Raw genomic sequence first — 13,532 nt, 5'->3', positions numbered from 1 at the left:
TCGCCGCTCAGCCCGCTGCCGGGGCTCGACAGCCCGCCCAGGTACAGGCCGAACCCGGCGCACGAGACGCTGTAGCCCCATCCGGGCCCCCACTGCCCCGCCTTCTTGTCGGCCGTGAACTCGTCGCCCGAGGGCCGGGACTGCTGCTGCCACCTGGCGATGCCTTCGGCGTCGGACTCGAGGCTCCAGATGTTGCGGTTGAGGGTGGCGCCGGCGTCAAACGTGCCAGAGGTCTGCGACGAGGTCCGGAAGCCGCCCCAGCTGAGGAGGGAGTTGGACCCCGTCACCGTCCAGAGCTTGTAGCCCCAGACCCGGTAGCCGAGCATCCGCCGCACCGTGGTCCGGGTCCCGTTGGCCTCTTGCCAGTTTATCGGCGCCTGGGTGGGGCTGCTGGTCGGCCACGAGTCCTTGAGGTACAGTATCGTCGTCTCAAATGTTGAAGTGTCGTTTATGCCTTGCGGCTCTCCTCCGTGGACAAACAGATATTCGTCAACGACCGCCACTGTTTGTGTCTTGAGTTGTCAGCAAAAGTATCGTCTTGAGCCAAAGCAAATGAGCATCGGCACGCACCAGACGAGTGTTTCCTCCCGGTATAATCAACTCGCGTAAACTGGGCCCAGGCCGTCGGGGCCAAGCATGCCGCCAATAACGCCGACGGTAACATCTCAATAGAATACAAACTAAACCCAAAATAGCTATGCACTTTTTTTCAGAATTCCTTTTCGATTGAACAAATACCCTCAACAGTCAAGCAGTGGGTAGCGCAAAGTTCGGAGAATCCAAAGGCAAATAAAAAATGAAGGATGCAATCCAAATCCGAAACAGATCAATCGTTTTCTCGATCTGCAGAGGCGTTTGACCCTTTCGGATGCGGGTGGTTTTGTTCGGGACCGAGACGGAGGGTTAACGAAAGACAGATTATCACCACCAATGAATGGCCACTTGTCAGCGGCGGTTGATGTTGGTTGTGAACCGTCACGCAGCAGAACGTGCGCCCTCAATTCACGAGAAATGAAAAAAGGGAAACAAAGTGGCACAAGGATAGTAATAAATCTCACACGACGGAAATAAGAAAAAAAAACCAAACCTTGAATGTAAAAAAAAGAGGAGTACATGCATGCTTCCATCTTCCAAAAGGATCACGCCAAGTATCAGCACTACCCAATTAAAGGATGAGGAGCATCACTTCGGATTGACCCTTGCACAAGCGCGACCAGCAAAAATTTGCCAGCGCATCTCACCTCTCTACTCCCGCACCCAGTTACAAATCCATACAAAAAAACCCTGGTGGCTGAGTGCAGGTCGTCCCGTTTTACCCTTTGCTGGTGCTGCTCAGCTCAGCTGCGCAACCCTGACGGACCCCTGGACGATCGTCCCCACCAGATCGGCTGGTCGGTGCGAGCGCCAATCGGTGCCTTGTCGCCAAGGCGCTGTAAGATCAAGATGCTGGACCGTGTCGCCCTCTGAGGAGGACCGTTTGAATTTCTGCAGACCCAGAAATAGGATCAGACTTGCAGATTCAAGCTAGCTTGTGATAAATAAAGCCGGATCCTGCGCTTGGCGTCATTCCACAGGAACAAACTGCCGAGCTCGGTCCGCATCCAGTGGGATGTTGGATCTCCAGCCCTGTCACTTGGAGTCGCTTGCTCGCTTCAAGTCGAAAAGGATCAATTGATGGCAAAGTCGAGGGCTAAAGAACCGAATTTTTGGCGAATTGATATTAAACTAAACTAAGTACAAAGTAGATCTTATTACATTTAGTGGCTGTCTCAGGGCGCACGCACACCAGAGAATGCTAATACAAAGGCCGAATCTCATTGTTGATTCCCTTGCCGAACCGCCGTCGATAACAAAACTTGCACCCTCCCCGTCTTCCCAGACCGGGCAATCTGAACACTGGGATCCATGTCTCTGGTGAACTTCTTCTCAATTTCGTCGTCCGTCAGCTCAGCTGACTCCTCGAGCAGCCACGCCGTGTGTTCCGACACAAGCTGAGAGACGGCCTGCCAAGAATTGCCTCGAGTGGAGAATTTCGTCTTGAGGAAGAACAGAGCCAACACCGTGATTCCGCATATCATGTTACCAAGAACTATGGCAAACACTGCTATCAGGCCCTTCACCCTGCGGGGTGTCAAAATCGAGACGGACGATGTGAGTGTCGTGTTCCCCATCATGTTGAACTGCGGAATGGCCTCGTTGATCGCAGACCCCGCCATCGCTGTTAATACCGTCTGGAATGCAGAACCTGGACGATTGGTCGAGTTCAGCGCATCTGAAAACAGGACCTGGTACTCGACATGAGGGAGAATTGTGGGATTTCCTAGCCCAAGCGGATCCATAAACAGCGAGACGTTGTTTGTCTGTGGGGAGTTGTAGTTGCTGTTGATAAGCTTGTTGTTGAAGTAAACCGCCATGTTGCGCATCCGCGTCGATGAGATTGACTCAACCTCGTAGGTCCCCCGCTCTGCCGGCGAGAGCATATTCGGAGTACTGCCATCAGCACCAATGTTTTGGGATGTTGGGTCGATCATCCTCCGCACGGCATTCGTGTCCCAGCGCATCTTTACCGAGTCCCACGATACCACCGGACGCTCAAGGTCCCTCGGACTGAAAACTTTCACATCCGACATGTCGAAAGTAAGTTGTTGGAAGCAGATTGACATGTCGAGACGCATGCCACCGTTGATAAACTGCATTCCCCCCATGCGACCACCCACGGGGCGCTCATAGGTAACCCACTCGCCGGCTGGTGCGGGCGGGTTTGGCAGGGGAAAGTCTCCGTTGAGCGCGGTGTCGTTGGGGCCACGCCAGAGATCAATCGTACTGTTGCTCCGGAAGAAAAGAAACACTCCAGCATAGGCGGGTACTGCTTCATCCTCGGGCAAGGTGAAGTTTTTGGCACTGGCAGCTGAGCCTCTACCGTCAGGCACGCAAACGCTGTTGGTGAAGCCTTGTCGCTGATGTGCCGTCGTGTCTGCATGCTGACTCAAAGAGCAGTTAAACGCCGAGGGAAAGCAGCTGCCTCCAGGGCAGTTTGCTGGGAGAGGCATGCCGGCCTCTGCAAATGTTGCTTCATAGTCGATATTGCCCCAAACGTTTAGGAAGAGTGGCAGGAACGACGTCCCCGGCCAGATGTTGGCCGAGGAGGTCACAGTCGCGCTGACAGACGGGCGCATGCAAACAAACCTGGAGTTGAACACAACGGCCTGTCCACTGTACCGACGGACGTGCTCTTGCTCACTGGGCGACACTGGCAAAAACACTCTTCGAACAATTCCCGTGTCACTGACACCCAGTGACGTGGGTGTTGAGTTCATCCCAGATCCCACTTCTCCAAAGGGGATGTATGCAGTAGGCCTTTCAACCCACCCATTGGATTGGTGGTTCAGATTGATGACGTCCATATTCATAAAGACGGGCATAGATGCGTTGCTCGGGTCGCCAATGATCCTGGTAAAGTCAAGATCCGAGACCAGAATAGTAGAGGAGAATTGAACCGCCACGGTTGTGAGAATCAGGCCAAGCGACACTATTGACAACAATGGCGACTTGCGACATGAAGTCAGCAGGAGCCAGGCCAGTCTCATCGGTCCGTCGTTGACACATCTCAAGACAGACAGCTCGGCCACCTGAGAGAGAGGAACACCGTGCCTTTCCAGCATGATACATGCTATCAGACTAGTGAAGACTGCCGCTTTTGTTGTGACGGCGATTCTTATGAGTACAGTAGCCAAGGTGATGGCCTGCGTGACTCTTCCTCCCAACATAACCCATCTCCAGGTCGGGCCGGCGAGTTCCGGGTCAAACCTCTCTTTCGTCAACCATAGGAAGCAAAGAAAGGCCAAGAAGGCAAAGCTGAGGATTGTGCCGTGAATGATCGTCATGAAACCCCAGAAACCAATTCGGTACCAAGGCCTGCGCTTTTTCTTGGGAAGTTCTGGCTCCTGGGAATAGTCAGACGGCGAGCGAGACGTGAACCCGCTTCCGTCTCTCCGGCTGGCGTCTCCCCATGGGACTGCACCTTCTTTGAACATCCATGACCTCGCAGATATGACAGGAGATGTTTCGTCGTGGACAGTTGATGCTACTGAGAAGCTTCGCGTACGCAGCGGAGGTATGTTTGCGCGCTCGTTGGAGTAGGATCGGATCGGTTGGGGAGGAGTGTTGTCGGGGCCGTTGGAGTAGTTACGAGTAGGGAGAGGTGGCACAGTATCGTTTTCGCCTTCGAGGTTCTGTCTGGTCAGGGATGGAAGGACTTCGGGACCGGTGGTAAAGGGCCCGTTGGAGTAGCTCCGAACTGGACGCGGTGGGGCACCATCGGTGCCGTTCGAAAAGCTGCGCGAGTGTGGTGGAAATGCATTGGTGCCGTTCGAGAAGCTGCGCGAGTGTGGTGGAAATGCATTGGTGCCGTTGGATGTGCTGCGTCTAGGCCGAGAATAAGCATGCGCATTGGTGTTTTGTACAGACTGCCCATTCATTAGTATCCAGTGTCAATCATAGAGAAGAGGCAGGTTGAACATCAGGACTCACCGCCATGATAGCGACGGCTATGCACTGCCAGGCAATATGGTAGGAAGCAGCTAGTCGCGCGTCTAGCTATAGTGTTTGCTATTTTCTTCGCTCGAGAGAAGCAGACGTCTCGGCTGCAGGCCGGGTGCGCAAACCAGGCGCCACCCAGGCATATAGGTAGAGGCGGCATCGGCCATCCGAGACCGACAGGCTTCTCCATCGTTGCAGTGATCGCTTGTTTCCGCGAATCTGTCATCACATCGAGGAGAAACTGCGGCACGGCGTTCCAGGGGCTTGTCAACCACGAAACGGCTTTTGGTGCATTGGCAGGAGCTAGGGGTTAGAGTTTGAGACGAACGCGAATGAATTACCTTTAGCAACCTTCAGCACTCAGTACCCAGAGCTGGAAGCTAGAGAACTGCGGGGTACGTACCCTTGGTGGCTTATCTCAGGCAGGATGACGGGAGGGGCCATTGTGTGGGGCGAACTGCGCACGGATACCACCTTTTTGCACTTTGACACTTTTGAAGGCACCTTGGCAGGCACCCACTTTGAATGGGGATAAGTGATGAACCACCATTGTTGATCCTTCCGCCTCTCGATTGCAGTGAGAAAGAGAGCATCGAAATCCAATTGACTCAGTCTTGGCTTCTATCCTCTTCCTCATTCCACCTCCAAACCTTTGCAGCATCTTCAAGGCTTTGCATCAATCAACAGGCTACATAGTACACGATTGCCGTTGGCCAAAATAAAAGGCTCACTCCCTCTTTCCGAAATTGTGGAGAGACGCGGAAGCAATTGGTTTCAGAGATGTGATACAAGCCCTGTACCTGCATATGTGCCTCACTTTTCATCGCCTCGACTGCGGAGTGGAGAGTGGCCCGCTCGTGAATCGTGATGGCTTGACTAAGTACAGTAAACAATTTTCTTCAACCTTCTCTTCCTGCCTTGGTCTCTCGTGGGCAAGCCGCTTTTGTCTTGGCTACTTTGAAACATAATGAATAGCCGCAATTCTGCAACGTTGTGCGCCCATCGTGACGGGCCAAGAGAACAAAGAGCGCAGCTGTTTTCCTTGATGTCGCGATCATGTGGGGGATGTGCTGTGTTGGTGTTTTTTTCCAAGCCAACAACACGCCTTGTATTTATATAACGCCATGATTTGTTTCCGGTAGGTGGAAGCGGTCCCATTTATTCCAACTGCATGGGCAAGGGACTAAAAGCTGATCAGTTTATGAAGCCGGGATAATTCGGACGGCCCTTGGCAAGATCTCAAAGCGAAATTTGTCAGTTATACAACCAGCCACCTGCTCATGTTGGAATGTGCTCTTCCCACCAGGCTGCACGATTGAAACGTGACTGACATTCCAACCAGGGCATCGACATGCGCCATTCGTCTCCTAATCACTGATGCTGTTCTTTGAAATGGTGCGATGACTTTTCGCCAATGTTTCCCATAATCCCATGGCTCCTCTATATGTTGTCAGTGGCAGCATCTTCACTGTTTAGAGGAACGTCTGGGGCGCATGCCCAATGAAAGCACCTCTCAATATTGCACACAGGTTCTTGCGGACCTGCCTCGGATACTTGAAATGTGATGTAGCCAAGCGAAGTGCTTCCAGGAAAACGGCCTTCCTAGGCTGTCCTGTCCGTCAGGCACCTTCTCACAAAGTCTTACCGGTCGCCCAAGTCAGTCAACAGCCTAATTATGCCGCTAGAACAATTCCGTTTCTAGCCTTGCTCCTGTAGCTTGCGTCAACGTACCTGGTTGTCTCATCTGCACCAGGATCCTGAGCATCACCCTTCAATACCAGCTTTACCACCAACAACAACACAGGGGTTGAAGGGGTCTGTACACAGTGCCGACGAAAGTTCATCCATTGTTACCGTGATATCCACGCTCTTCTTTTGATGGACTGTTGTGTGATTTGTGACAGCCTTTTCGCCAGCCTGCACTGTGCTCGAGATTAGGGTGCGGAAGACGCTTAGCTGAGCGAGCATAATCGGCGCGCCTCAGTTTGGTATTGACGCATCGACCAGCACAAAGTTGGAAAGTGCCAAAGTACGAGACTGCCTTATGAGGCCCATACAAATAACTGCTGCATGAGCATGGTTGTGATACATCCATAAAAAAGGTAGCTGTAGGTCGAGAGGGTGAACTAGTTCCAGGATGGAAAGCCCATATGTCGAACTTGTATCTCTGTCTAGGTACCTATGAACTTATGAAGTAGCTTGGCAACTCTGTACTTTCATAATAGATCGAACCGGAGCTGAAACCGACAGACTTATGCAAGGTGGTCTTGGCTCCAAGGCGAGCCTCACCCCAAGCAACATCACCACTTCTATGCAAGAATGGCCATGTGACTGTTGCAGACCAGCAACAGCACTTCTTGCTCAAGCTCCAAGTATAAGCCGGTGTGCTTGGCTGTTACATGTGCCTCCAAGAATTCCTGCTTCCACCGCATCGCCCTGTCAGTACCAATGAATCGGACCCAGAGGATGCTGACATCACGATAGTCGGATCAGTAAGAGCGAGCATGACAGCTAGAAGATCCTGGAGTGTCTCTTGGCTTCTTTGATAGCCAAGAGGCTACGGTGATTTACAATTCTCTCGAGCCTCATCGACAAAAATTTTCATATATGGCTTGCAAGCCTCATGACAATGGCACACAATCTGGTGCAACGGTAGGTTCCGGTCAAATTTGCAACCATTCTATTGTCCAGATTTCCTTTTAAATAGCATTGCCAAGCCTACCAAGCTCCCGTGCGTACCTGCAGTATCATATTCCACAATCTTGCCTCGACATCCATTGACCTTTTCGTCGCATCGAAGGCTTCAACGTTGCGGAAGATGCCGCCCTGGACATGGTGATTCTGGTTTCCTCAGAGGCGCAAGACTGAAAGACTTACTGTGGATAAAAGCATACAAAATGCCAGTTGCATGCGCTTCATACTAGCCAGATCACTGGGCGGTGGATGTACGCAGTGGAGGTATCTTCCAGATTTATGACCGATGACCTGAATGATGATGCTATCGGCTATCTAGTGAGCCATGAGTGCAACAAAGATGAAGGAGCTCGATTGTACAATCAGTCCAGGGGACTGGTCAACTCCAATGACAAAGATCAGGTATGGTCGGGGTTTCTCTAGAACGTATGTCCTACCAATTATACGTAGCCAGGAGGCCGACTGTCCTGTCGACAATAATGCAAGGCAGTTGACTTGGACACAAGGGCAACATGGTTTAGAAGAAATCCAGAGAAGCCCCATGCTGATTATATTTACGCAGCATTAGAGATTAAGCCGGTTGCAGCCGCCATACTTTACATCTTGAAGCAGCATGTTGCCGCGGTACCGATCAAGGGGGCCGTGACGGTACTTGTCAAAATCCTTCTGCCACTGCTCCCGCTTAAAATCCCATCTGGCACTGTCAAGGATTGACGGTGTGTAGCATGGGAAGGCATTTCCTCTACCATATATATTGGGATCCTAGCGTGCCGCATCAAGACCCCTCACCCCTTCCTGTGTTGTCGGTGCCAGTAGTTAGATATTCCGTTGCCTAATCAGCTCTGTTGGACTGGAACGGTTGGATCCGGCGATGATGTTTACGGACCCTCTGATGCATCATCTGCTTTGTATTTGGTCGGGCTTTTCCATTGCCGCTGTGGCATTACTGATTGTAGTCCCAGTCAGCATCAGCCGAACAAAATAAGCTTGCAGCCTCTCGAGTATAATAAGCATGGTGATTATGCGAGCCCGACCTTTTTGTCACAAATGACAAGAAAGCACCATGGCCACATGCACATAACAGAAGTCGTGATTGTCCCGTTGCGCGGATAACAGAACCTGTGATCTACGGCCCAGAAGTTAGCAGAGATGACTTGCCCGGCCTTGGTCGCAAGTGGAAAGCCCACTCCTAGCTGGCTTTGCTCTACCCTTGGCACATGCAGGTTCGCAGGCAAAGGGCACGAATGTAACGATAGGTTGCTACAACTACCAGCCCAGCCGGCCGGTAGATGATGACCTGGCTAGTCATGAAAATTAGGACGATCTTAGCAAATCTCTTGGCAAATAGCTACCAAAGAAAAGATCGATGAGCGTCCAAGTCTCGAGTCCGCAGACTGGGCGAGTTCACCTGTTGGTTGTCGGCAAATATATCAGTTACAGGTACAGTATGCACACCAATAGTAAGAGATAGTCGAATCCGTGTGGTTTCTGTTGGTAAGACAAGGCCCGGGGCGTGCAAAGTCAATGTTTCTTTTTTTTTTTTTCTTGTTGGATGGAGACACTGGCATATCACCAGCTTAAGGTTTGATGAGCGATGCAGATCCCAACAATGGAGAAGAAAGAAAAGAAGAAAAAATGTTGACAAGACATCTGGACTTGGGTTCACGTTTTCTCAAATTTTAGATTTTAAGTCCACTCTTTTCCCCTGCTGTTTGGTTGATGCTCCCTGTTTTGTCAAATTCCGGGATTTTCGCCCCTTTTTTTTGTGTCCAGCACAGCGGTATTGGTTGGAGCACAATCTCCTCGAACAAGAAAGAGATCAACACAAGGCGGTCTACTCCACAATGGCCTTTACCGCAAGGTTGGGTCCGATTGCCTTTTTGCATTGCTACAGACAGCAGTACAATAATCCCAAAATTTCTTCAACACCTGGAGCTTACAAGTGCAGCTGCAACTGCTACTGCGATAAAATTCGCTGAATTAGCCACCGTATACTGAGCCCCGTAACAAACATCTCGTCGCCAGGCGGTGGAACGACATATCGCCTACAGTTGCTTGCAGGTGGTTTCTCGAAACTCGGATAGCTGTTCTTTTCGTGGTCCGGGGGGGCAGGATTTGGACCAGGCGAGAAGGTAGACGAAAAGCCCCAACCAATGTGCTAATTTTGCGAGTGTCGTCATTTACATGGCTCCACATCGACGCTGTTGGGACTTGCCAGATGTGGACGGCTTGTCCCCGTGGGGCATTATAACGAACGGGTGCATGATTTTCCTTTGTTCGAATTTACGACGGCGAACTCCGTAGCGGCGTAGTCAGGGTAGCTTCTCCACTTATGTCGGCAATCCCCCGAGGTGAAGAGCATATACCTGACCCGAGGTTCGGAGTAGCTTCCTTCATCTGCATCCGTCCCAGGCCTTCGAGTCACTGGTCATACAAATGTGGCAGATTCCGGAGATAAAATTGCCCGAAGCCCTTGCCGGCAGTTGTAGCGAAAATAAAGAAAATAGTACAAGGGCGTCGTCTGCGGGGATTCAAGAAGTCAACTCTTAGCGCTAGTGGCATGGGCTTGCGGCCAATATTCGGCAGTTCCATCATGAACGCCTTGGGGGACTTCCAACCTAACTCAAAATGACCCAAGCGCGTGTCCGCGTTGGGGTTGCAGCTCGCGGGGTATATGGTTGATGGTTATTTTATAGCTCTCATCCTTGAAGTGGTAATTTCAATGAAACGCAATCGTTCTCATTAAGAACATTCCAGGGAAAACAGAGTCGTGGTTCTTAAAATCATGGAGTACCTGGTAAGGACATTACGTCGTCATAATAAAGCGTGAAAAATGCTTATCGGCCGCCCAGGACCGACTGTATCGGTATTGTCTAGTCTAATTGTTTGTCATGTTGTAAGGAGAGTTAGCCACGGGAACTGCCGCAAGCTTGTCGCTTCGAGTTTTACCAGACCGCTCCTAGTTTGACTTGGGTACGTGCCCAAAAGATATTTTCTAAGGAAACCACGTCGATCAACTCACGGGTGCTTCGCAGCACTTCTGAATGCCTAGCTACCTTGGGTAGGTGGGCAGCAATTTCTCAAAATATCCGGTATTAGGAACAGGAGCTATATCGCCTAGGTGTTTACCTAGGAAATACTCATTGCTCACTTGACGTAGTGGAGTGGTCGCGTCAACATGTCTCCATTCTCGGCGCTGCCGCGGCGAATTTTAAGCTGCCCTGGATTCTTCTCCATCTTTCCCCCGCATTATTCCCCGCGCAAGTCCAGGTTTTCCGGACTTTTACCGATGCTCATGCAACCTTTGATGCAAGTTGTGACGTCTCGGGACGAGCAAAAATTTATAGAGAGAGAAAAAAAAAAAGAAAGGTACCGCGGGTTGCTAAGTCGGAACAACGTGTTTTGCAGCTGCCACCTGATTTGATCTGAACTTTTTAAACAGATCTCTCTATTTCGGCGATAAACTTTGGTTGTTCCTCAAAAAGGTTTATGCAGTTTCTGCTGGCTCCTTTGCAAACAAGTCTACCAAGACTTTTCTCCCAAGACTTTTCACCCCCATAAAACCTCAACAGGGCTGCCGAAATCCGAAGGAAATTTTCAAGCGAATAATTTCCCTAGACGAAAACATGGAACCCAGGAATGGTAGAAAATCATGCAGGTCGATTTTGCAAATGTAACAAGACTCCGCAAGCACAAATGAACCTGCCCCATAAACATATGGGGAAGCCATGTGTGCAAAAAAATGTAATTGCCCAATCGAAACACAAACAGCCAGCCATCACGACACCCACCTTGGTCTCGAGCTTGACAAGAAAGCTGCCCAGGAGCCCAGCAGCCCGGCATTGCTCCAGAAAGCCAGCAGACATATCGGCAGATCATAGCGTCGCCAGTCCGTGCATGTGGCAAACCGGAGACTAGCCCAACCCCGTATCAGAATTGGGACAAACGCCCGAACATGGGGGGAACAAGCGTCATGTTCGACAAGCACCTCGGTCGGGACAATACACGAAATGACATGGCGGCTGGGGCTATGTGGGTTCCTCGAGATGGGATCAAGCATAAATATCCTCAAGAGTTCCTCAGAGATGCCTTGGCATTTTCCCGGCTCGACGCTTCTGTTCTGCTGCAGCCAGTCAACGGTCCAGCGATCTCAGTCCCTTGCCCGCCATGCGTCAATCCATCTTCCAGTCACTGATGCTGGCCGCCGGCGCCTCGGCGGCCGTCCTGCCCCGGGCCAGCCAAGGCCCGACCGTGCAGGTCGCCAACGGCTCCTACTATGGCGTGCACAACTCTTTTTACGACCAAGACCTGTTCCTCGGCATGCCCTACGCCCAGCCGCCCGTCGGCAACCTCCGCTTCCGCGTTCCGGAGCCCCTGAACTCGACCTGGGACGGCGTGCGGAACGCGACCGAGTACGGCTACGCGTGTATCGGCTACGGTTCGGACCAGTGGGTGCTGGGCAACTATGTCAACGAGGACTGCTTGACTGTCAACGTCGTCCGTCCCGCGGGCGTCCCGGCTAATGCCAAGCTCCCCGTTGCCGTCTGGATTCATGGCGGTGGTTACTTCATGGGCAGTAAGTTCTTGAACCCCCTCACATATGAACGAACCCATGTAAAGCTCACACGTGCGGCACCTCGAACAGGCGGCAGTGATCCCAGGTACAACACCTCGTTCCTCGTCAAGGAGTCCGTGGAGATGGGCACCCCGATGGTGGCCGTGACCCTCAACTACCGCCTGTCCGCCTGGGGCTTCATCTTCGGCAAGGAGGTGCAGGCGGCCGGCCAGACCAACATCGGCATGCGCGACCAGCGCCTGGCCCTGCACTGGATCCAGGAGAACATCGACGCCTTTGGCGGCGACAAGAGCAAGGTGACCATCTTTGGCGAGTCGGCGGGCGGCAACTCGGTCGGCACGCAGCTCATCGCTTACGGCGGACGCGACGACGGACTCTTCCGCGCCGCCATCTCCCAGTCCGGCGCGCCCTCGGGGCTGGGCCGCATGACCACGCCCGAGTCGTGGCAGCCCGCCTACGACGCCCTGGTCAGCAAGGCCGGGTGCGCCGACGCCGCCGACTCGCTCGACTGCCTGCGCGGCGTCCCCGCCGACGCCCTCAACGCCTTTATCAACTCGACCGACGTGCTCGCCGGCCCCGCGCGCCCCGTCATCGACGGCGACTTGCTGACCGAGGTCGGCACCACCTCGCTCCGCGCCGGCCGCTTCGTCCACGTCCCCTACCTGATCGGCGCCAACGCCGACGAGGGCGTGTCCTTTGGCGTCCGCGGCATCAACACCGAGGACGAGTTCGTCGCCATGGTGCAGCGCAGCAACGCCGGGCTCACGCGCGACGACGCCCTCGCCATCGCGGCCCTCTACCCCGACGACCCGGACCAGGGCATCCCCTCCACGCTCAAGGGCCGTCCTGGACCGGACCTGCAGCCCCTGCTGGGCTCGATGTGGAAGCGCAGCGCGGCCTACGGCGGAGACCCCATCATGCACGCCCCCCGCCGCATCGCGAACGAGGAGTGGGCCAGGCACGGCGTGCCGTCTTACAGCTACCACTTTGACGTTCTGACAAACGGCATTCCGGACTATGCTGGGTCGACCCACTTCCAGGAGGTTGCCTTCATGTTCAACAACACCGGCGGTCTGGGCTACGGCAACGCCGTGTCGGTGAACCCGTTTGGCGGCATGCCCGAGTCCTTGAAGAGCTTGTCGCACATGATGGCGAGGATGTGGATCAGCTTCGTGGTCAACCTGGACCCGAACCACATTGGTATTGGTAGGTGGATCCCTTCCGTCATGAGAATGATGTTGTTGTTATGGATTTGCGGGTACTAATACAAAGTCTTTCAATCACCAACAGACAAGCCGGCAGAGTGGCCCGTCTACACGCTCGAGCAGCCGCAGAACTACGTTTTCGACGTCAACGCCACCGGCTATGGCTACATTGAGCCCGACACTTACCGTGCCGAGGGCATCAAGTACATAAGTGACAGGTTTGAGACTGTCTTTAGGCAGTAAGCTTGCACGAGATCAACATTTGCATAATAGCGAGTTATAATTAGTAGAAACGATAGACTATAACAGATGATCTATCATGAGCCCCTGCGGTTACGATGATGTGCAAGGTTTCCTATGCTTGTTAGGCTTCAATTCCTTCAAAATTGTTTTCTTTTCTTTTCTTTTTCTTTTCCCTCATGTAGGGTTATGCAATCAAGCTCCAGATGAACTTGGAAGTAGACAAAAAAGCCTGCTGCCCGCTTTCGAGCTGCGGTCTAGCCAGGCCTCGCTAGAGA

The 13,532-nt window shown here is 52.7% G+C and overlaps 4 protein-coding genes across 4 annotated transcripts in view; 1 reads left to right on the top strand and 3 right to left on the bottom strand.

Moving 5' to 3' along the window:
* The window catches only part of MGG_16038 (uncharacterized protein), a 2,871-nt gene extending 1,745 nt beyond the window's left edge, over positions 1 to 1,126 (bottom strand). The window contains exons 1-2 of the mRNA XM_003708862.1: positions 571 to 1,126; positions 64 to 502 (exon numbers count right to left, since the gene is read on the bottom strand). Of these exons, the coding sequence (XP_003708910.1) occupies positions 64 to 502; positions 571 to 664 (533 nt within the window). The 5' untranslated portion in view covers positions 665 to 1,126. The remainder of the gene's footprint in view (positions 1 to 63; positions 503 to 570) is intronic.
* A 561-nt stretch (positions 1,127 to 1,687) lies between these two features.
* On the bottom strand, positions 1,688 to 4,891 carry MGG_02132 (uncharacterized protein). The gene is made up of 2 exons (XM_003708861.1): positions 4,531 to 4,891; positions 1,688 to 4,466 (listed from the first exon to the last, which is right to left on the bottom strand). Exons 1-2 carry the CDS (start codon positions 4,534 to 4,536, stop codon positions 1,815 to 1,817), a joined length of 2,658 nt encoding a protein of 885 aa, XP_003708909.1. The 5' UTR covers positions 4,537 to 4,891; the 3' UTR covers positions 1,688 to 1,814.
* A 1,015-nt stretch (positions 4,892 to 5,906) lies between these two features.
* Positions 5,907 to 6,383, bottom strand: MGG_16037 (uncharacterized protein; the record flags this gene model as incomplete). The annotated part of the gene is made up of 3 exons (XM_003708860.1): positions 5,907 to 5,979; positions 6,067 to 6,141; positions 6,271 to 6,383. 3 exons carry the CDS (start codon positions 6,381 to 6,383, stop codon positions 5,907 to 5,909), a joined length of 261 nt encoding a protein of 86 aa, XP_003708908.1.
* Positions 6,384 to 11,400: 5,017 nt separating this feature from the next.
* MGG_02130 (lipase 2) lies at positions 11,401 to 13,257 on the top strand (the record flags this gene model as incomplete). Its single annotated transcript, XM_003708859.1, has 3 exons — positions 11,401 to 11,809; positions 11,879 to 13,015; positions 13,100 to 13,257. 3 exons carry the CDS (start codon positions 11,401 to 11,403, stop codon positions 13,255 to 13,257), a joined length of 1,704 nt encoding a protein of 567 aa, XP_003708907.1.
* Between the last annotated feature and the right edge of the window lie 275 nt (positions 13,258 to 13,532).

Source organism: Pyricularia oryzae, chromosome 1 (genome assembly GCF_000002495.2).
Source record: "Pyricularia oryzae 70-15 chromosome 1, whole genome shotgun sequence".
NCBI classification, from domain to species: Eukaryota; Fungi; Ascomycota; class Sordariomycetes; order Magnaporthales; family Pyriculariaceae; genus Pyricularia; species Pyricularia oryzae.
This window is presented reverse-complemented; position numbering and strand designations above follow the sequence as displayed.